Source organism: Podarcis raffonei, chromosome 7 (genome assembly GCF_027172205.1).
Source record: "Podarcis raffonei isolate rPodRaf1 chromosome 7, rPodRaf1.pri, whole genome shotgun sequence".
In the NCBI taxonomy this organism is placed as follows: Eukaryota; Metazoa; Chordata; class Lepidosauria; order Squamata; family Lacertidae; genus Podarcis; species Podarcis raffonei.
Window position 1 is genome coordinate 23,643,274 of NC_070608.1, and position 24,255 is coordinate 23,667,528.

Genomic DNA, 24,255 nt, shown 5'->3' on the forward strand with positions numbered 1-24,255 from the left:
ATGGGGCGAATGCAGGCTTCACGGACCTCTCTGCAAGCAGCGGGAGCGCTCCCGCTGCTTGGGGAGAGTTGCCTGCATGCTGAAGCCTGCGCGCACTGAGCTCAGCGCGTCATGGTTTCGCGGACCTCTCCGCAAGCAGCGGGAGCGCTCCCGCTGCTTGTGGAGAGTTGCCTGCATGCTGAAGCCTGCGCGCGCTGAGCTCAGCGAGTCCAGGCTTCGCGGACCTCTCAGCAAGCAGCGGGAGCCATCGCTGGGCTCCCACGGCTTGCAGAGAGCTGCCTGTTTGGGTCCTGGGGTCGGGGGAAGCTCGGGTGGGCCTCCCCTGCCCCAGCCCCACGCCTGGGGGGGGGAATAATTTTTTCCCCTTTATTTCCCCCCCAAAAAACTAGGTGCGCCTTATGGGACGGTGCGTCCTATAGGGCGAAAAATACGGTACTCTTGAGGAGAAAAGGGTGAGGGGAACAACCTTTCAGCAATTATTAAACACTTTTTCATAAATGTCTGAACATTTATTTCAACACCACAATACAGGAGTTTTAAAAATGTAACCAGAGCCTATCACTTAAGTACAAACGCACTGCACACTTCTCAAGCAATACTGCTCTCCTTCCTATTTGCACTTAAATTGTCCTCTAAAAATGACTTCCCCAAATGTGGAAAGACCTAGATTTTAAGATAGAAATCTAAAGCTGTAATTTTACCATTAACATACTATCCCATTACATTGCCTCTCAGTAACTATTTGCAGTGCCATGAAATGCTTCCAAAAATTATTCAGCAATCATTTTCAAACATCCACAAATCCCCTCAATGGGGCTTATTTCTAAGTAGTCAGGTATAGGATTCCACTGTAAATGTTATATAGCAGGGGTAGCTAACCTGTGGCTCTCCAGATGTTTTTGGACTACAAATCCTATCACGATTAGCAATGCTGGCTGAGGCTGATGGGAGTTGGAGTTCAACACCATCATCTGTTACATCGGTTAACATCATGGTGTGACATACACACACATATTAATTCATTCTAATTGGTAGCAACCATCCCTGTTCTTTTTGTTTGGAAATTTAAATTTGTGACTTAATAAAAGCAAGGATAAGGTAAAGGTAAAGGTAAATGACTCCTGGACAGTTAAGTCCAGTCAAAGGCGCTCATCTCGCTTCAGGCCAAGAGAGCCAGCATTTGTCCACAGGCAGCTATCCAGGTCATGTGGCCAGTATGTGCGGTTCTGGCACAATGGGACACTGTGAGGAGTGCCAGAGCGCATGAAAATGCTGTTTACCTTCCCGCCACAGCAATACCTATTTATCTACTTGCACTGGTGTGCTTTCAAACTGCTAGGTTGGCAGAAGCTGGGACAGAGCAACGGAAGCTCACCCCGTCACAGGGATTCGAACTGCTGACCTTCCGATCGGCAAGCTCAAAAGGCTCAGTGTTTTAGATCACAGCGCCTTAGGACTGCCAAGGATGTGCACAACTGGAACACCATTACAGTATACAATAAAGAAGAGCAATGCCATACAAGGGCATTTATGCATAAGGACAGACAGAGGTAGGGTTATTGATATGCTATGTGGCATCTTAGAAACCTTTTGGCTTTTAGGGGCAAAACGAAAAAAGGTCTGGTAAAACCTGGGTCACATTGACACCATAAACTTAAAGCACTCATACTACCCATAAATTTGGGTTTTGTGGGCTCTTTGGAGGATGCCATGACTATGAAAGTAGCATACAAATGCTTTAAATGGTGTGAATGCTACCTTAACCAACCCTTTCCTTTCAACTGCAGAGAGTAGGAGAGGATGAACTTTCACAGTGCAAAGCCCAGTAGCTGAGCTCCCCTTGGAGCTAGTTTACTTTTGACAGTAGAAAGAAAACCCAGAGGGATAGCATTAGCGGTTGACTACCAGCCGGAGTGGCATCTAAATGGTAGACCCAGTATCTAATTATCTTTGTCTTAGGGCATACGTATTTACCTTTTACTTGTGCTAGGTCAGGGATGGGGAGTCTGTGGCCCTCCAGATGCTGTTACAATTCAACTTTCATTAACATGGCCAATGCTCAGTGAAGATTCAAGTTGCAGTTCAATAACCATATGGAGGGCTACAGTACTGGGGGACTTCAAAATATATCAAAGCATATATGGAGAGGCAAGAGGAAATTTTTGACACTTTGTGAAGGCATAAAAGAATACCCGTAACTGGCTTCCTAATTCCTAGGCCTGCAAGTATAATACAGCTAACCTGATAAATTGATACGCAGCATTTCCTCTTTCCAATTTTAAGTTAGCAAAACCACATGCATCTCTCTTTTCGTAGTTCTAAGCAAGTCTAACCTGAAATCCCTCTCCCCAGAGCTACAATGAAATCCCACCCCCTCCACCTCATGCAGAGGCTGCCCTCAGTTTCCTCGCTGCTCCCCTCCCTTACTATTTATCAGCCTGTCTTCTTGCTGGTTAAATCACACTGGCTTTCTTACATTACAAACACCGGTATAGCTGTTTAGGGACTAAAATTATAGTCACACTCCAGAGTCCCTATACTTATCCAGCACCATCTCCTAATGCCTCAAATGTACCTTCTGAGTCATATTATTCTTTTGTCAATGGAAGTAAACATTTATGCTTTTATTTTTCAAATTAGGGAACAATGAATATTTTCCACATCATAATATTCCACATAGAAATAAGAAATTATAGCAGGGCTATCACTGTCAAAAAAACCCTTTCAGATAACACTTTTTAATGAAATCTCAGGCACAGTGATAAATCCCAAATGAACAAGAATTGTGACTGCAATTCTAACTGCTTTGATAAGGGCAAGGGGTTGGGGGAGCACCACTGAATTCCACAAGCTTTTTGCTCAATTCTCACAGAGTTCACATTTCTGTGGTACTAAGCTGACCACGAAGGTAATTTTGCGAAGGTCCCACATTCAGAGGAATTAACCTTGTCTGAAACACTTAACTTCTCAGTGATGAAAATGCATTCCTTCACAATTAACATCAAGAAATCATTTCAACCTAGTATGATCAATGGAAACCAGATGTTTAATACTTTTTATTGATTTGTTATCCATTTTCTTCCCTGAATTATTCACACACACACACACACACACACACACACACGACAAAAAAAATATGCAAACTCCACTCTCCTAATTCAACTGCTTTGTTATTTTTTGTGTGAGAATGTGTGGCTGGATGAATAGATATGTATGTATGTATGTATGTATGTATGTATATTTACTTATATGTAATGATTTATATCCCCCCTTCTACACACCATTCAAGGAGGCTTACACTTAGAAACATTTAGAAAGTACAATATTTTATAGAAGTAAAAATATGACACACCTACAGAGAGAGAGAGATTCAGCAAATAAAATAAAGACATAGAACAGAAAATTACCTACTGGGGTCACGAAGAGTCGGACATGACTAAACGACTAAACAACAACAACAACAGTAAAACAAGGGTATGCTGGAATTAAAACGTATTCACCATTTCACAAAACAACAGCATAAGGGAGGATCAATCAAGCCTTGTGGAGCAAAGAATAATATAATTTCAGTACAACCACTGAAAAGACCTTTGTTGCCATAGTCAGGACACAGAAAAGGACACAGGTAGGCTGGTACAGGAGGTGGCAGCCCCTAATGTATCCTGTGCCCGATACAAAGGTATTCATGACACTTCAGTGGGAGAGATTAATAATAAAAAAAAACTTCTGTGTTCCTGTGTCCATTCTAAGATCCAATGTGGTGTAGTGGTTAAAATGTCAGCCAAGCCTGGGGAGACCTGGGTTTAAATCCTCCTTAGGGCACGTAGGATCAGCCTGTGCTTTCAGACTAACCAAGTTGTTTTGGGGATAAAAGCAGGAAGGGGGGGGGGAAAGAACCCTGAAGTCACTGGAAAAAGAACAAGATTAAATTATAACAAGCAAGCAAACAAATAAGTACCAGAAACACAGTAATTAGGTTGGACAGGTATTTATCAGGGGTGTTTTCTGTGTGGCTGCTCTGTTGTGAGGTTCAGTCCCCACATGGGACAGTTGCATATTCCTGCATTGAAGAGTTTGGATTTGATATCCCGCTTTATCACTACCAGAAGGAGTCTCAAAGCGGCTAACATTCTCCTTTCCCTTCCTCCCCCACAACAAACACTCTGTGAGGTGAGTGGGGCTGAGAGACTTCAGAGAAGTGTGACTAGCCCAAGGTCACCCAGCAGCTGCGGAGACACGAACCCGGTTCCCCAGATTACGAGTCTACCGCTCTTAACCACTACACCACACTGGCTCTCATTGCAGTGGTTTGGATTAGATGATCCTAAGGGTTGCTTCCAACTCTACAATTCTATGATTCTATGTCTAAACTGGTATTTTGGAAATCTTTGCCCAGTTATGTGTTTTGACCATGCAGATTTTAGCATTCTTCTAGTCTTGCAAACCGGCATACTGAAGTGTTTGGTGTATTAGTCAACTGTCAGGCTAGCAAGCTTTCTTGCCACAAATAATATATTGTGGGAAGAGTCAATGGCTTTCTTTGCTTTGGTGACCTACTTCTGTGACCTGATACCATAAGTTATGCATTTCCATCAAACAACTGCAGTTTTGATTACCTTTGGTCATCCCCTGCATTCTGGCTGCTGTTCAGGACAATCCTCCAAAGATCTGAGGCTACAAGCTCTTTTTGGTCAACCATTAAGTTGATATTAGGCAGTGGCAGCTCACAAACTTTGCTTTCTGATAGGCTGAATTCTCTGAAAGCAACAAATGACTTCTGGAGCTCATCCCAGTATTCCAAACTGCAGGGAATCTGTAAAGTTAGCAAACAAATCTCAGTTGCTTGACATTTCTTGACAAATATAAAAACATGCGTTTGTAGCTATACTACTGGTTTATTTTAATTTTAATGGTAAATAGCCAAGATATTTTTTTTGCTGCCATCTCTTCAGTCATATCCTTAATAGATTTCTTTTAGAAGTTTCATGTTAATATAGCTGGCATTGATATAGGTTTTTATTCAATTCAATGGGGTTAGGATACATCTCTAGTTACTACCAGACAATTTGTACAAATACCCCAGGATCACACAAAAACACATTATGAACAGATATTAAACACTAAAAACACAACTGAATTGTGAATTCCACCATGCACCAAGAATATGTTTTCCTAAGACATTGATTAAGTGACTTAAATTTTCTGTATAGTATAAATACAGTTGGAGACAGAAAGTATTATTTCCCAATGTACATATGTTAGTGATCAGAACCTATTACAGTAAGCAGCTAATTATCCACTTGGGCCCTTTTCAGAAAGGGTGTGATCCATCCAAGAAAGGATATTCCACCTCTCTTAAGCCACAGTGGAAACCAACCATCAAAAGTTTGTTCTTATCTAGATATAGCATCATCTTGTTAACTGCTGTACAGCCCCCTACTGTATCTAAGCACCAGTTTAGAAATGTCACAGCTACTACCAATGCAGATTATGAAAAGTAGAACATATTGACAACACTAAACTCCAAAACTCCACCAATTTCAAATTGCTATTAAGCAAGGGAAGTGGCAAAACCCAGTCCTGTTAAGCTCTACATATTCAATCCTATGGAAAGGGCAAATATCACCCACCAAATATTTCACCAAGTGATCCAATATTGTTATAGATTTGCAGGGGATCCCCTCCCCCTAAACACTAGAAATTAATAAATTGTAGAATTTTGATTACTTGACTGGAAGATTGGAGGTCAGGGAAAAAGTATAGGCTAAGCTTCCTACCGGGACACAGGTGGCGCTGTGGTCTAAACCACAGAACCTAGGGCTTGCCGATCAGAAGGTCGGCGGTTCGAATCCCTGCGACACGATGAGCTCCCATTGCTTGGTCGCAGCTCCTGCCCACCTAGCAGTTCAAAAGCATGCCAAAAAGCGCAAGTAGATAAATAGGTACCGCTTGGGTGGTATGCACTGTTCTGGTTCGCCAGAAGCAGCTTAGTGCTGCTGGCCACATGACCCGGAAGCTGTCTGCGGACAAATGCCAGCTCCCTCGGCCTACAGAGCGAGATGAGCGCCGCAACCCCAGAGTCGTCTGTGACTGGGCCTAACGGTCAGGGGTACCTTTACCTTTAAGCTTCCTACCAAGCCAGGGCATTACCTGGAACACCACGTTCCTCTCTCAAGGTCATGTGATTACACACATGAGAAATCAGTCAAATAACAATTGGGCAGACTGCTACTGCACTCAGGCTCTGCTTTTGGGCTTCCCATAAGCGTCTAGTTAGCCACTGTGAAAACCAAAGGGCGATTGGGGGGCCAATGTCACACACATGATGTCAGGACATTGGGAGGAGCTGGGTTAGAGCCAAACTCCGCATCTGCACAGCTTCAATGGCTGGTAGCTCCTCCTCCTGATGTTGCCACTAGCTGGAGGCTGCTGCATTGACCCTCATTCCCCTCCACGGCTGTAACATGGTCGGCTCTGTTATTCACCTCTGCACTTTTGGGATGGGGGGGCAGCTCAACTCTGAAAATATAGGGGGGTGCAAAAGGGCTTGGTCTTCTGGACCTGGTGCCCCTGCTGAGAACAGAATGCTGAAGTAGATGAGACTTTGGTCTGTTCCAGCAGAGCTCTTCTAATGTCTTTATGGAAGGTTAACTAGAAAAAGGCCTTAAAAAGAAAACACCAACCCAAACACACAGCTATTAAAAAAAAGCAAAGATTTATTTTCACATAATCTTTAATTTTAATAAGTGTGAAACATAAAAGCCCTCATAAGTTAACAAATATACAAGATACAGTGAAAATGTAAAATAAATGCTGTAAAATAAAAACTGCACATTCATCCTTTAGTGATCCCCTTTAGGAATGCTAGTTAGATTCTGGGAGTTGGAAAAATATCAAACTTTGCAGTGTGAAATATTTAAGAGTGATTTATAGCCTGACACCCAAAGGCCTAGCAAGGAGGAAAGTCCCACTGAAATGCATGGGGTTTACAGTGGCTCAGAGCTTTGGAAACTGGATTTGGCAATTTAAACTGATTTAAACTCTACATTTCTAAGCATATCACATTATTTGTCCTTGTGGGTGGATGGGGGTTATTACTAATGGCCCGGCTTGGTAAATATAAAGGAAGATGACTGCTTTGTGCAGTAGCAGCTGCCAAAAATAATAGTTTGAAACTTGGATATCAAGTATATCCCACAAAATGACTCATGGGCAAGGGAAGTGAGGATATTAGTTGCACTAGAAAGTGTCCCATAAGAAAAATAAAATTGTATTCCTTTTGTCTTCAAAATGATTAATACTCTACCTACATTTCAAATAATGCTCACCTCCTGGGATGTTGCTCCTACCATTTCCACAATAAAAGCAAGGAAAGTACATTGGCATAGTGCCATTAACACACACACACACACACACACACACACACACACACACACTGAGCCAGAACAGAGCAGCTCTCTGAATTTCGCACACCTCAGTTCTCCATGTGTTGCATGGGACCCAAGTTTATGAATGAAGCTGAACAGAAGTAGTCAAAGGCAGGGCAGGGCAATGACGACAATGACTTGGGCTCCTACTACAAAGGTGGGCCAAGCAGCTGCTACTGAAACCTACATGCTCTTACATGAGGGGACAGTGGGTGCTAAAGTCTAAGTAAGCTGGGTGGCCTAAGAGTCCTGACTGTATGTAGCTCCCTGGAATGCTAAACAGGCCACCTTTGGTGTGGATGAGCCCTCGGTGCCTGAGTTTGGTCATCCTGATAGAGGCTAGGAGAATAGGAGGTCTGAGACCCTTTTTATTTTGCTGCATCTCTTCACAGCTTTTGATATCATCAGCCATAGTGTATTTCCAGTTGTCACCTGCACTGCAAAGGAAAGCTTTGGCCTCCAGCTGCTGTCTGGCTTCACTTCCCCATCATGCCTCTTGGACTGACGGATGAATTTAGGGGTTTGGGGCCCAAAAAAACTGAAAGAAGAAGTAAGGACAGCTTCCATGGCTTGGTAAGAAGGATTGGGGGAAAGTGGGATGGGGAGGAGAAAATGGGGGGTGCAGTATAGGGATCAGGCCACTACAGAAGAGACTGGGGGAGGAGAGTGGGTCGGGACTGAGGGGACAAAGGGAAGAGAGCAGTGCATATATGGAAGTGGCAAGAGGGGCGGGGAAGCAGGGTAATGCAGGGCTCAGGCAATTCATTTCAGAAGTTCCTAATTCACAACTTGTTTCCTGCTTTCCCTTAGGGATTCCTATTCCAGAAATAATTACTGTACAACAAAGCATACATATTCGAGTAGACAAAAAATATACACATTTGTTCGTGCGTGAACTCTAACTTCTTACCAAAGCCATCTAAATAAAATAAAAAAAACGGGGGGAAGTATTATCTGCAAGAAGTCAAACTACAATTTTGTTTTAACCCAAGCTTCTTCCTGAAAAGAAAAAGCTGCTAGTAATCAATATATCAGAATGTCCACCCCACCCCTCGTTTATTGCCATTTCCCTTATACATTTCTCTCTCCCCCCCTTTCACATACACACACACACGTACACAAATGTAAAGAAAACTATTTGATCTACATTTCATAAGTGTCATTTTGTGTGTCCCCTAGAAGCCAATGTTCTTTTTAAAAAATCCACAGTATTTCCCTCAAGTGAATGCGCCACCTGAACATCACTTGAGTTCAACTAACATACCTCACAGTCAGTGATTAATTTGTAAAATGAGAGGTGCCTAGTTCCATGACTGTCTGTCTCTTATCTGAAAGCTTTACTCTTTAATCCTTGAATATGCATGTTTGGTTGAGAGAGAGAGAGAGAGAGAGAGAGAGAGAGAGAGAGAGAGAGCACTCAGCATAATTTATGACACAATGCAAAGCCACTAAATTTCTCCAACAAATTTTGAGACTCAATGAAAAAAACCCATGTAAAACTATATATTGCCATGCATTTCTTTATTCTAGATATGGAGGTGACGTGACCCAATGGAAGACATTATATGTTCCTACAAACTAGACACCTTGGTGAACTTGGCTTCAGTGGGAGTTGTTCACATATAATTAAGAACAGGACCTCTGCCTTAAATAAACTCTAATGTTAAAAATGTTCTCCTCTAATGTTAAAAATTAAAATAAAACAACAACCACCACCTGCATTTTGCTTCCAAGTCATGACCGTTACATGCATCAAGCAGCTAGTATATACTCTATACCCATTCCACTACACTTGAGTACATATTATGTTCTATAAAATAAACCATAGACACTCAGTTATATAGCTGAAATGCCAGAGAAGTCATGTTTGCATGGGGGGAAAATATAGTTCTCTTTTTACATTATCTCCCTGCCTTTTAGATAACTTTAGAAAGAGGCTTCTATACATCTTCAACTAATAGAAGCCATAAAACCCCCTTTGTAATATTGGAACCAGTTGAGAAACCACAAGTATTCAAATGCAGGAAATCATGATTTTATAACATTTTAATGTGATCTACTCTTGGGAAACAAAGTTAACCAAGCCCTATTTCTGTTCAGGAAATATTCCACTGTACAGTTGTAATACATTGTGGTACGGGGTACAGCTGCACGCTTTTCACCTGTAATGCCCCACTGGTATTGTGGCTTTGCTGCATTGCATCAAGATTGCCTTCCTGTCCGGAAAGCCCTCTAAGTACAAACAAGACTCTAAGCTGAGGTTTTATTTTCCCTTGGTATCAGAATATGGTAATTCAAGAGCCCTGAGAAATACTTTTTTAACCTTTATGAAGAAATATGCGGCATTCCTTTATTTTTAGGGAAAGCATGTGGCCGGCTTATCTTATCAATTCATCAAGCTACTAGGTTTTAGAGCAAATGCAGGTGTGCTGTGGACTGCAATGTGCTACAAAGACTGGATTTATTCTCATTAAAAAGGAAACAAACAAACAGATATTTAAAATATTGGTTTCATGAAAACACAGAGAGAACAATGCATGAAACATGTGTGCGCATATATATATATATATATATATATATATATATATATATATGATAACATGCTGATAAGACTCAAACCAATTTCATATGAGGAATGCCTCTCCTGTCTTTTGTTGTACAAATACCCTTGGAGGTCACTTAAAAGTTTGACTGCAAAGACAGACAGAAAGGCGTTGTACAAGTATTCTGCTCTTAATATGTACTGCTTGGCTTTGCAACCAATGGATGCAGAGCTATGTATCATGCAGAGCTATGTATCATACAGAGCTATGGATGCACATCTCATACTGAACTGCTTTCATAGGTACTCTACATATCACCTTGAAATGTAGATTCAACATGCTAGGAGGCATTTGCTTGTTTATTTAGCTCTCAACTAACTTTGGGGAAGAGAACATCACGTGCTGTGCAAACAAATAAGAAAGGCACTTTAAGAAAGACAAATGGATACATAATGGCTTGAGGTCAGACAGCAGTAGTGCTTTGTGGACTCTCTGTATGGATATTTTATCTCTATCTCTATCTCTGCCTCTATCTCTATCTCTATAAATTGCTCTATAGCAAATCAGTCCATTGGCTCCATCTAGCCTAGTCCTTTGACAGGCAGCAGTTCTCCATCATATCAGGCAAGAGTTTCCTCTTTCCCAGCCCTGCTACCAGAGATCCTTTAACTAGTGGTTCTGGGATTGCACCCAGCAATAACAGTGCTGCTAAATTATAATTTTAGCACTTTGAGGCTAAAATGATAGCATTCAAGATATAACCACAGGGGCTTCAAGCACATAGCTCTAATTATCATTGGCAGATACTCCGATTCGGCAGTTGCTTGCAAGCTTGAGAGCTCCCACAGACATACAAATACTGCCTGCATTCCATTTCCATGTATGGAAAAAAATCACAAATTCATCTAAGAAAACATCTTGATGTTCGGACATCAGAGGTTGGGGACCTTGCAGCAGACAGAACTTAGGCCGCAGTCCTAAGGTGGTTATGTTGGTGAGAAATGAAGGCAGTTTTAACACCCATACCCTAAGCTCTGTTGGGCTTGGAGGTCGCTCTTACCACCCCCCACCCCCATTGGGAACAATACTGCAGGAGGGAAATCACTGTCTGGGGGGGGCATTGGGGAACTGAGAAGGTCTTGGATCCAAGCAATTCGGGGGCCCAGCGACACTGGAGATCTGACAGCAGTTGTGCTGGGGTGTTAGGAGGTTTTTAAGGTGACACCAGAGCTCCTTCCTGGATACTAAAGAGGGAGACCTAATATATTCTATGGTCCCTGAGATGCCCACCCAAAGGCCATGGGATCACAGCCTTAAGATCGAAAAAGCTGTGTTCATTTCATTTACCTATAAGAAGCTGTGGTCATTTTATTTACCAATTAAAATGCCAAGAGAAAGAGAATACATAGTCAAAAAAATCTCTGTTCAACCAGCTTGCTATAACTAGCATTTAGAACAGGCTAGTGTTATTCTTTGCTGTCGATAATTGTGGCAGAACTTTTGTATCTTCCCTTGCTAATGCTATGAACTTAACTCACTACCTTGTCATGCCCAAATTATTTGGATTTCCCAAATACTTGCTTCTGAAATTTGAGAAATGAGTCAAACATCAGTAAAAATTGTGGTTTTTCAAAAAGCCCTTTTCCCAGCCTCTCAAATGCCAGCTCAACCTTGCAGTCTCAATGGGGAATGCAAAACAAAAAGGAAATGGAATCAGCCAAATATGAGGTATTTTCTGTTAAAAGGAAAAATTAATGCCTTTGACGTTGATCATAATTAGTTTCCTGTTGACTGCCATGTCAAATATTTCCTGAAGTTATGACTTATAGTAAATCTCAAGCCAATTGCTCTAAAGCCCATACTTCCTTTAGCCACTGTTTTAAGGAGCAACTAAGTATTTGAAAAGCTGTCTATTTATAGGGTAACATAGTGTTGAAAATACCAAACTCATAAACTCTTAGTGCAGGAATACTTTAGACAAGCACAGGCTTATTGATGCACTTAGACAATAAATCTGCCCTAAATGTGATCCATTCATTTACACCTAAAAATTCCAGTGATACATATAATGAAATGTAGCACATATTTGGTTGGACGTGAAGATCCAGTGGGGCTTTCCATTCTACACCCCCCCCCTCAAACCACTTGAGATCAGGTAACCTTTCAAAACAGCATGGATTTATACTGTGGAAGGGTGGGAAATGGTAGATCATTTTCTGCTCATGCAAAACCACACTGAGAACCAAACTCTTTATTTTATAGCTCTGACACATTTAACTTTTGTTTACCAAGTTTCCTTTCCCCTCCCCTTCCTCTAGATTCCCCTGTGTTGAATTTTAGACCTTAAGCTCTTCAAGGTAAGGAACTACCCTACTGTTCTGTATTATACATATTGCTGGAATCAAATATAAAAAAGAAAACAAATATTGCTGGATTCTTGCATTTACTTCCAAAGTTTGGGCTGATTAACTAGGTTTTCCCTCTACTGAGTCTCAGTAAAACTCTTATGCTCTTCAGATAACCATATAATGTTTTGCTTTTTTCTTCTTCTTCGTAACAGACACTTTTTCGAATTGATGAAATCTGGCTAAATCAAAGCGTTCCTGACATTTGTTAAAATGAACAGTCCCCCAAAAAGGGAGAAAAAGTTCTAGCCATTTCAAATATAAAAACTCAAAGATAGTCTAGCTGGAGAGAACTGACTTGGGACCAACAAAAGCAATTTACATGTCATGTGACTAAGTTGCAGCCTAAGCTTGCAACTGTAATGTTAAACCTACACTGGACAACAAGCAAAATAAATTTTAAAATGGTTTCTGGTTTTTATATTTCATTTGCAACATTCTGAACAGATCCCACCCCAAATCTGGGTCCAGCCATGTCATACATGGAGTTGCCTGCGTGAGAACAAATAAAAACTGATATTCTCCATAGCAGTTCCTTGCTTCTTGCTAAGACAGCCCACCTAATACTGGAGGAGCATGGGCTTCTTTGTCCTTGCTGAAATGGGGACAACCCTGGATCTCTCAGGAAAGGCTACTATTGTGATTACTATTTCAATTTATCAGTTGTTTGATGCTCTAAGTGACTTACAATGAGTCTCTAAGTGACTTACAAAATTGTAAGAGAATAAAGCATAACATTAAAGAAAAAAACAATACAATAAAAGCCATACAAGAACTTTGTTGTCTGGGCAGCCCAAGGCTGTTATACACACGGCCCAGGCTTGCCCCGGGGAGGTAACTTCAGTGCAGCTAACACAGCAGTTTGACCACACCCCCAGAGGCACACTCCATTGTCTCTGAAGACAGACAGATGCCAACTCACAGAACAGACTCAATAAAACAGCAGCAAAGACATAATAATCCATTAAATGCCTGGGAGAAGAGATATATTTCTACCTGGTGCTGAAAGGATGTTCATGATAGTGCTAAGTGAACCTCACTGCGAAGAGCTTTCCACAACTGAAAAAGCCCTTGTCATCCAGTGACTTTTCCTCAGAGGGGGCATTTGGAGGTGGGCCTCAGACAAAGACCAAAGGGTCCAAGTAGGCTCATGAGGTGAGAGGCTCCAAAAGATACTGGGCTCCAATATATTAGGGCTTTGAATTGGTTTCCAAAGCTTAGGGCTTTGACTTGGTTTGGAAACATACAAGTAGCCTGTGAAGCTGTGGCAGAATTCATGTTATATGATTAGCCTGTTTCACGTCTGCAACGATCAGCAGCTGCATTCTGCACTAGCTGCAGTTTCCAAAGAGTCTTGCACTAACCCATTCATGAGGTTTCCAGAGCATAGATTACTGCAGCCAGGTTTTTCCTGTCTAGATAGGCTGATGGCCCCAAAAGACCCTAAACAGAGTGACAATGGTGGATCTATGTGGACACCCAAACTCCATGGGAATATTTCATATGTATGAACAGATGAAATAAATACACTAATATTTGTTAGCAAGCACCCCTTTGGAACTCAGGTTTTAATCCAGGATTCTGTACAAGTGTTTAGGATTGTCTCTAGGTTAATTTTAAGCAGGTTGAATAACAAATCTGGTCCAGGCCATAGGGTGGGAAGTATGTGATCCTATAGTCTAATCTTGATGCTTTTCATTCCCTGTAACATTATGTCTGTAGAGAGTTTTTCTTATTATTTTCTCAGGTCTATTCAAATCAAAAGCTTAAAGCAAACTTTAAGCAATCAAGAATCAACAGTTTCACTCATCCTAAGTCCCTTGTAACCCTTATAAACCAGAGACGTGTTAAAATATATACAGTGGTACCTCGCAAGACGAATGCCTCGTAAGACGAAAAACTCGCAAGACGAAAGAGTTTTTCGTTTTTTGAGTTGCTTCGCAAGACGAATTTCCCTATGGGCTTGCTTCACAAGACGAAAACGTCTTGCGAGTTTGTTTCCTTTTTCTTAAAACCGTTAATACCCAGGGAATCCGTGCTTCGCAAGACGAAAAAACTCGCAGAACGAATTAATTTCGTCTTGCGAGGTACCACTGTATAATAAATGACCTCCCACCAGCACTGTGAAAATATACTTTCCGAAATAATAAAAACCCTACCCACCTGAAGAACATCTCCCAGGTCTGCAGTACTGATATCAGGATCTTCAGTGGTGTTAAAGGGAACAGGAGTGATTCTCACAAGCGTGAGCACTCTGGGTTCTGGGTATCTCCATAACATCATTCCTGGGTTATCCTCTGTTTCATTGTAAAACACAACTTCATAGGCACTGGGTAGTTTCTGTGCATCTATCAAATTAGGAGGGGGAAAGCTGTAATTGGTTATATAATTTCTAAAAAGGGAGCATGCTGGTTTATGAGACCAAAACAGTTAAAAACAAATCTCTTAGGATCAAACAGAGGGAAAATAAAAAAGCAGTTTCCCTGAGGTTTAAAGGTCATAGTAAAATGGAAAGAAATCAAAAGGTAGTTTTCTACCAGATGCTTCTTTAATTACAAAAAAAATGCTGTTAAAGGAAAGTGATCCTTAATAGCCTACTACTGAAATTATTTTGTTATTGATGTGCGTTTTCAAAATGCTATTTGTACCTGTATCTTGTATGTATTGAAACAGGCCTGTTCGCAGATCGTCTGACGTATGCTCTGTTTTAGAACTCTGGCTCCTGTCTGTAGGACTCTGCACCAAATGTGCTTGATCGGTGCTCTGCCCGTGAATCTTGCCTTCTTGGACAAGGTAACTTTGCAGAAGTTCATGCAGAAGAAGTAAGCAGTTCAAATGCTCTTGTCCCCAAAAAACCTTATAAAAAGAAAGCTAAATTTAGCAACATTTAAGCACTTTGTGTTCAGCCATTCATGAAGCCAGCTTAATTGCTAGCAAGTTTATTCTAGGAATTCTCCAGACTTATCAGATAAACAGGCTCGAGCATCTTGAAGGGTTTAGAAGTTTAGACCCTGGCCCTGAAATATTTAAAAAAGCAGAAGCTATTTATAGTGGCAAAGATTTTGAGTGCAAGGAACTAGCAGCAGGGTTTCTTATGACAGCTCACAGTGAACTTCCTTAAATCAAAGAAAAATAAAACTTATACCCTCCAGTAGTAGCAAGCAGAAAAGACAGGATTCTTGGCTTTGCTCCTCTGCACAAAGCAGAGGTCAAGTAGAAAGAGACAGAGGTCTATGATGGGATGTAATACCCTTTAAAATTAATCAGAGAACCCCCCAGAGAAGAAAAATAAAATAGGCATAGCCTTTTGTCAATCAACTTAATGGAATACAGATACAGAGAAGACACTGGGATCTTCATTATAGTATATGTTTGGGGAAGGTGAGTAGGGGCAAGCTGATCCTCTGCTATGTACAAAAAAGGAAGAAGATGGGATGTTGGGGAATTCAGGAAAACTTACACCATAGTAGTAATACCTCTGCTGTTTTGTGAAATATATTATTCAAGTAGGCACCCCTGCTCTGTACATGACACTATGTGGCTTAGATTGCACAGGTAAATCTACAGGAGGATAGTGGGGTCTGGCCTAAGGGTATGGTTGCTGTCATTGGCCACTTTTTAGAAATGGTGGGTAAGAAAAGGAAATTGAAAGGAATAAGATTAAGAATTCAGGAAGAGCCTGCTGGATCAGACCAAAGGTCTTTCTGGTCCAGCATCCTGTTCTCACAGTGGCCGCCCAGATGCCTGTGGGAATTAGGGTGGTGTAATAAGAAAACCTGCTGTCAACGTGGCTTCCATATGAGACAGAGAACATGCCCAATTTATCAAGGTCATATACAGTTGCTAAAACTAGCACCTGCAATTTGTTCAAGGCCTCTAAAGATGAGGAGGAGGACAACAAAAGGTATTACAGAAATGTAATGACTTTTCTAGTGTTCAAAGCTCATCACGTAAATTCTTTCTGTAATCCTTACATCAGTCGTACTGTGTATAATAAATCCCAGCAAATCATACATCCTACTTCTCTTTTACTCTGTATCCCATGGCTACATGCCATGATGACTATATGCTGCCTCCAGGTTCATAGGGAGCAGGCCTCTGAAAAATCAGCTATTGGAGGTCAACAGAGGGAGAGGTTTATTGAAGAAGAAGAAGAAGAAGAAGAAGAAGAAGAAGAAGAAGAGGAGTAGTAGTAGTAGTAGTAGTAGTAGTAGTAGTAGTAGTAGTAGTATTTGGATTTGATATCCCGCCTTTCACTCCCCTTCAGGAGTCTCAAAGCGGCTAACAATCTCCTTTCCCTTCCTCCCCCACAACAAACACTCTGTGAGGTGAGTGGGGCTGAGAGACTTCAAAGAAGTGTGACTGGACCAAGGTCACCCAGCAGCTGCATGTGGAGGAGCGGAGACGCGAACCCGGTTCCCCAGATTACGTGACTACCGCTCTTAACCACTACACCACACTGGCTCTCTGTTTATTTCTCTTGTGTCTATTCTTAGACTGCAAACTCATTGGCACATGGATTTGCTTTCTCATTCTTTGTAAAGCACCATCTACAACAGATGGCACTATATAAAGAAACAAACAACCCACACACCAACAATCTTGCAAAGGAAGTCACTTTTACCCCCAATATAGCAAAGGAATGGGGAGCAGAGAGTGAGGTCCCCTTAAGAATACATGGCTGAGGTAAAAATTGAACAGGAGACTTCCAGGCTCAGTGTCTTAGCTGCCACATTACACCAATTCTACCCCCATGCTTTTCTCCCCACAGCAGTGACATTCAAACTGAGGCTCATGGCAAAACTCTCTCTTCACTTGGCTGCATCTTGTGGTTTGTGGCGTTGAGAGCATAAGCACAAGTCCCAACTTGGCAGCAGTCGAAAGGACTAGCAAGGAGCAAGGCAGGAGGCAGCATACTTGCACAGTCCTGCTAAGCCAAGGTTTGCTTGAGCATGTGGTAGAAACTAGGTCGCTGTCTAGCAACTGATAGTCTTCGTGTTCCTCCTCCTCTCTCCCAAAATACCTAAAATAGCTACAGGTTGCAGAAAGTGTTTGAGCAAATAGGTCATGTAATCTCCCCAAAGGGCTGCATGTGTGGGTTGACGTCTTTACCAACACCCAGCCTTGCCCCTCTGCAGCTCCTGCCCCTTTTCTCTGGAGATTGATCTGCGGTTCAGGTTCTATCAAATGCCAGATACCAGGAGGCTCTTAAGTTCAATGGAACGTCTGCTTCTGGTGGTTGGCACTTTTTAACAACAAACAGACAGCAACTAGGCTCTGGAACATCTGCCACGTTTAGTCACTAAACGTTGGATTCTTTTCAAGTTAGGAGAGGTTTTGTAAAATGAATATTAAAAACCTGTCACAATCAACACTACGAAGTGATTCCTGTGAATGTTTCCAATATTGCTATAAGACTGGTGTTTACTTATTAGAGCTGCAAACCAGGATCATGCTTGCATAGCACAGAGTGCTGAAGAGGGTTTTGCTAGCAATTGGATACTTCCTAAGGGGCACTCAAAGCTGAATGTCAGTTGTCACACACACACACACACACACACACACATTTGGGGGGGATACACATGGTTTAAAATGTTCTTTAATCTGGTGTGGGGGGTTTTCTTCATGCTCCTCAACTTAACACCGTTCATAGTTAAACAAATAAGAATTACTCAACATGATCCATATACAAACCTGCATCAGTCCACCTCTCACATCAACATAGACTTTTGGAACTGACAGCTCTGGACCAGGATTACCACTGTGTTTACACCACTTGGCTTCTACAGCGACCGAGCAGCAAACAGGTCCAACCAGAGTTCTGCTTTTTTCTTGGACACTTGTCTTAATTAGGATATCACTGATGTCAAGCATAAATGACGATCCATTAATTATTCCTAATGTTCAAATGGACAAAAAACATATCATTACAGTTCGTTGTGTGTACAAACCCATTTCTTAAATACATTGGTATCATTTTCTTTCATAGAAAGAAAGGTCAATACAGTGGTACCTCGGTTTAAGAACAGTCCTGTTTATGAACAATTTGGTTTACAAACTCCACAAAACCGGAAGTAGTGTCCTGGTTTAAGAACTTTACCTTGGTCTAAGAATGGAATCTGAACAGTGGAAGGGCACCGGCAGTGGGAGGCCTCATTAAGGAAAGAGCGCCTCGGTTTAAGAACGGTTTCAGTTTAAGAACAGACTTCCGGAACGGATTAAGTTCATAAACCGAGGTACCACTGTAGGTCCATCCATAGCTGTGCATAAAACAGTAATTTTTACCATTTGTTTTATTCCATGAGAAACTAATTCATATTATATGAAAACACAAGGCAACTTACAAAGAGAACTTCTCATTCTGTATATTTAAAAACACAAGTGTAATATTTATGAAAATATTACTTGACTGGAGAAAAAACTAGGCATCAAATGGAAACGATTCTGCGGCAAAACCACTTCACTTATCTTGAAAGGTTTTTCAGGCACTTACATACTCAAGTCATCTACTGTATGTCCTTGGACTGTGACTAGAAAGAGCTAAGGATTCAGCCTTTCCAGCTGAGAGGGAGCTTAAGAAATGTGATTTTGTCTGCCAAGTTGTTAATACAATGCATAACGCTACAGCTTGAAAGACAGAGGCCAGTTCACATGTAACAACACTAAGCCAAAACCATGGTTAAACATGAATGCAGGAGAGTGTGGGTACTCAGAGTAAATTCTCAGCTACTTAGCTTCTCCCCTGCTCTACTGTTGCTGCAACTACCAGGAGAAAAGCCATGGTTTGACTTTATCTTATATCTGAAGCCAGGCTTGCTGTTTGTTTCACTCTAGACAAACCACAAGCTGTACAAAGCTTTGTTCTTGGATCCCACTGGATCCCAAGCCAACCCCACGGCTGTCATTTGATGGCACTGGGCCCAAACTAGGCTGTCACAGCAATCTGCCTGCCCCATATATTCTTTCTGGGCTACAGATGTGATGGCGGCTCTGCTGCTCCATCGCACATTGCTGGGCAGCAGCTGCGATGTGGATTGTTCTGTAAATTATTACTCGGTGATTAAAGTACCTTAGAACAATAATATGAATTCAAGTTCTTAATCCTCTTCCAGAAACATGAACAAGCAAGAAGGTAAGAAGAAGGCTCAAATGCTCCTTGCTCTCTACCTCCAGTGCAGCAACTTCCGGTTTAAAAACAAACTGGAGCAAACTCAGCTTCATTTAAACCATGTGTTTACTAACTTCAGTAACAACCAGGATCACAAACAATAGCATGATCCTGGCTTCTTTCAACAAACCATATCTTGAAATTCTTAACCAGAGTTCCTCTCAATTTCTACATAGCCATCGACATTAACTAGTTTAAACCAGAAAATGGATGCTTTCATTACCCAGGCACTTTCACATTGCCAAGAAAGAAAGAAAGAAAATTAAAGAGAACGTACAGTTGCATACAATTTACATAAGCTAATAGACCATTCTCTACCTTCTCTTCACTGAATATATTTTGCCACTTTTGCTATTTCTACTATCAAAATAAATTGCTATATGTAAAAAAGTAACATAACTATTTGCAGTTAATGTTTATAACATCTTGAAGTGATTACACTGCTAGATACAATGTCTCAAGATTATTTTATCTGAGCAAAAGATTGCCTATAATTCCATATACTTCTATTGTAGTTTGAAGTCCTGCACCTATTTCCCACCCACCCACCCATCCACCCACACCTTAGGAGATTAAATTGTGTAACACTGGACTTAAGGATCAGGGAGTCTTCCCCTCCACTACCAACTTTGCTATTCATATTTTGAATTATCGTTGTGAATATTAAATTTCGGCATACTTAATTTGTAACGCTTAAGGCTTATTTTTCTAACGTAATTTAATATTTATAAAAGATGAAAGATTAAGAAAACACCTAGGGCATACAACAGACAGCTGTTTTAGAGAATGGGATTTTCAAATGTCTGCTAAAAGAATGAACTCTAATAAGTCAAAACTCTATCCCATGTATAATGTAGACACACCTGTGTCAAATATGTGCTGGGGGAGGAAGAAGCAGAAGGATTTGCTTATGAATCTTTTTTAGAAATTAGGAAAAATGGGTCTGCTTCCTTAATGTAAATTTCCAAATGTAACTATCATGCCAAGAATAATTTCATAAATGTATTGAGTTATTGCTCCTTAAGAATAAGGTTTATGTTACAGAACAATAATGTGCGCAAGCCATTTTTTTTATTTTTTGGCAATGAATATTTGCACAAAGCTTTTATTGAATTTGATAGCAAGAATGGAAAAATCTCAGGCCCCAAACCAAGTGTTGCTCAGGTGCCTCTGTCAAAGAACATCTGTACATGGATTACAAAATGGCGCACATGACAAAGCAAAGCCACACAGGCACCAGATTCACACTCCTCACAGAGACAGTGCAATCCTAATAGGGGACTTCTCTTAAACTGCAGTTAAGAGACCCAGAGAGGACCACAGGTTCACATAACACAAGAAGTTGCCCTATACTCTAACCGACCATTGGCCAGTGCGATCATCCCTCTGCTGTACAGGTGTGAGTGCCAATTCTCGTGTAGGGAAAACAGCACCACCAACGTGTGAGAGGCTGATATAAATAAAAATAGTAGGAAATGCAATGGAAGCTACCTTCCTCTACCCACAGCTAAAACACAACTGTGCACAAGCGCAGTACATGCCTGACTCACTCAGGTCCTCTGTCATAAAAGAGATTTGGAAGCAGGCTCTTGACTATGTATGTTCAGAGATGGAAGCAGGCAGCAGGTGAGAATTCTATTATGCCAACCTATTACTGCCTACCTGAATGGATTTCTCCACACACTGGGCTAGTGGTAAATTTTGAAGTGCAGGAGCTCATGGTGACAACTTCCATGAAAACACCACCAAAGAGGGACTAAAAATGCTACTTTCTAAAAGTAAAGAACCAATAAACCTTTAGGTCTTTTAAAATAGTGCGGAAGAGGCTTTTGCCGGGTAAATGAATGAAACTCACAAGTTTTCAGCACTGGCAACTAGTGCTCCTGCAAGTGACATAATCACTCCTGCAATGAAAAAAGTACTGGAGGTATGGTCCCTCACGTCCCTGCTCTTCTATGCCATTGCCCTCTTAAAATCATGTCACAAAGGGATACATATATCCTTTGTTCCTTGCTTCTAATAAAGCTTCCTCCCTCAGTACTTCCCCTTTTAAGATCTCATTAGGACTCTAATGAGGTATCTGAAGAAAGAGAAATGAGAGGGAAATTACCCCCATTTCCATTGCAACAAAATTGTTACCAGGTCGTTCGGCTGTTGCCCATGAACATGCAACCCTTTAATATCAAGATGCAACCTGCACGTGTCTTTAGCTAATAGCAGAAAGCTACTAAGATAGAGCAATGCAATGTTCCAGAGATAAGGACCTTCCTCTTCAGCCCCTTTTGGTCCACATCTACTTCTGAAAGGTTTATTTCTGAGGACCAGAAGCATTTTTTGCAATGCAGAATTACGTAATGCAACCCAAGCACCCTTTCACTGAGCTAACATCTCCAAAGTTAGTTTCACTGCTTGTAATAAATGCAGCTATGGCTATCCAGGGATCCTGGTTAACCAAGTCCTACCATCACTAAACATAAATGGGAGTGGGCCATAAAAGCTGAGGCCTATTACCTATTATTTAAATCACTGTTGAGCCACAGAACCACCCCAAAACTTTTCTACTGCCCTAAACATCAACACGTGTGACTAGATGGGTGTGCCCACAATCCCTTGTGATGTTCCCAAACTGTCCTCTAATGCTGAAAGGGATCCCGGGGCAAATTCTGCTTCCTTGGCATAGCTGAAATTGTCGCTTGGCTTGCTTGGCCCTGTAAAAATATTATACCACAAAGCCTGATCCAAGAAAAGCCTTGTATACTTTTCACCAAAGGGCATATCTAGAAGCCTACAACAGCATCAATGCTGGAATATACTGTATTTTCAATTAGGTGGGATAGTGATAAAGAGACATTCCAAGTGGTATGAATTTCATTCAAGCCCCAATGATCTATAAAAGAAAAAGGCTCTATGAATTTCAACCGATGATGATTTACATTGTGCAAAAGAACTGCACTGGGATGCAGGACAATTTTGAAATGTATTCTTTTATTTTAATCTTACTAAGAGCCAGAATTTTCCTCAAGGACATTATAACTTTCTTCTTCAGCTGTTCTGTTCCATCTTTGAGGTGAAATAAATCTTGCTATATAAATCACAGCGCACCTAATGAAGGGGAATATTCAGTCAGAAGTCACACAAAGTGCAATCATGAGAGGGTTAACGGAGTAAGTACTTTAAAAACAGCTGAAGACAGACAGCTATGAACATACAACAAGAATAATGGTGAGTGAAATAAGGCATGGGCTTTAGTAAAGCTTCTTTCAGTGGAGCATCACATTCAGAGAAATCTCAATAGGCTGCCATGTGTGGACAAACGGAATTTGCATCCTAAAGGAAAGAAGCGCAGAAGCACCAATGGAACATATATCAGTGTGCCCAGAGTCTTATTTTAGGATTTCTAAGCACCTGGTCGAATTACAAAGTATGAGCTGAACTTATAAGGTTACTTTCCTAGAACTGAATAGCTCCACTTGAAAAGATGAAATGAAGTGAAATTCCCTTCCCACTCACCCGAAGGACTTTATACAGCTTCCTCCGGCCTCCCTCAAAAACCGACTGTAGAATTTGTTCTTCCCTTTAAACAGATTAAATCATGGCAACAATTTCAACTCAACCTGATATGGCAGCTCACTGAATCAATGTATCTTCGCAAACGACTGTTGTGATATCCAGAAGTTAACACGCTCGGCTCGCATCGCCGCTCGCTGTGCCCTCGCATACTTTTCAGGGAGCGCAATAATTTAGCACGAGGAGCAAGCAGTTTCACGACTTTTAAAAATAGCCCTTCAGGAGACTAATAAAAATGAAGCACTTGGTTTGGATGATGTTTACAAAATGCTGCCAGCCTTACATTGTCAGGCTCTGCTTTGATCTATAATAGCACTCGGATGTACCACCGTGCTGATGGAGCAAGAGACAATCGGGCTTCTTTACAACGAGGCTTCTGTATGTCATTATAAAGATTAGTCTGGGATGACATATGTTAGCAAAGAATATCCAGGTATTCTTTATACAGCTGGAAATGATTTAGGACCACTTGACAAATCCGCAAGTCTGTGGATGGAGACTATCCAGAAGCTGATTTGCATGACAATTACATCAAGACTGAATTATTAAAATCCTATAAAACCAAAGGCTGCCCTCCACCATTTGACTTATTTATCTTTGCTGAAAATGAGATACTAAAACATGTTGCACAGTGATAGTTGAGAGGAGCAAATAAGTAAGGGCAAGGGTCTTCTATTCGCAAACAGCAAAATTCCAGTGGTTCATGTATTTTGTATTTTCCCCAGGGTATTTGAGTATACATACATACATAAATAATTATATTTGTATGTTATACTGTAAGGAGGAGGAAATCTTAGAGCACCCTTCGCCTTTCCATTTCATTCTCTTGCAACTCTTCCACAAAATCTATAATGCCTTCAAGCTACATCCGGCTTGTTTTTGGTCTACAAGCAAGACGAAAAGTAAGCCTGCTTCATTCCCATTCCACAGCCAATACTAGCCGCCACTGCCTGTGAATCCCAGTTAATGGGAACCACATGGGGAGATTGCTGTTGTGTTCAATTCCTGCTTGCAGGCTTTCCATAGTTGGCCACTATAAGAACAGGATGCTGGACTACATTGGCCATTGGCCTGATCCATCTCTAATGGGCTTATGCTCTTAAAACTAATGAGGGATAAAGGTAAAGGTAAAGGAACCCCTGACC

At 41.2% G+C, this 24,255-nt stretch overlaps 1 protein-coding gene across 5 annotated transcripts in view; it reads right to left on the reverse strand.

Annotated features, from left to right (window-relative positions):
* Positions 1 to 24,255, reverse strand: part of VPS13B (vacuolar protein sorting 13 homolog B) — a 370,069-nt gene that overhangs the window by 60,192 nt on the left and 285,622 nt on the right. For 4 of the 5 annotated variants that reach the window (XM_053395521.1, XM_053395520.1, XM_053395519.1 and 1 more), the window contains exons 37-40: positions 18,070 to 18,272; positions 15,024 to 15,231; positions 14,539 to 14,723; positions 4,617 to 4,813 (exon numbers count right to left, since the gene is read on the reverse strand). In XM_053395521.1, the coding sequence (XP_053251496.1) occupies positions 4,617 to 4,813; positions 14,539 to 14,723; positions 15,024 to 15,231; positions 18,070 to 18,272 (793 nt within the window). Of the gene's footprint in view, positions 1 to 4,616; positions 4,814 to 14,538; positions 14,724 to 15,023; positions 15,232 to 18,069; positions 18,273 to 24,255 lie in introns of those variants that run through there. The other variant, XM_053395523.1, reaches the window with a different exon arrangement.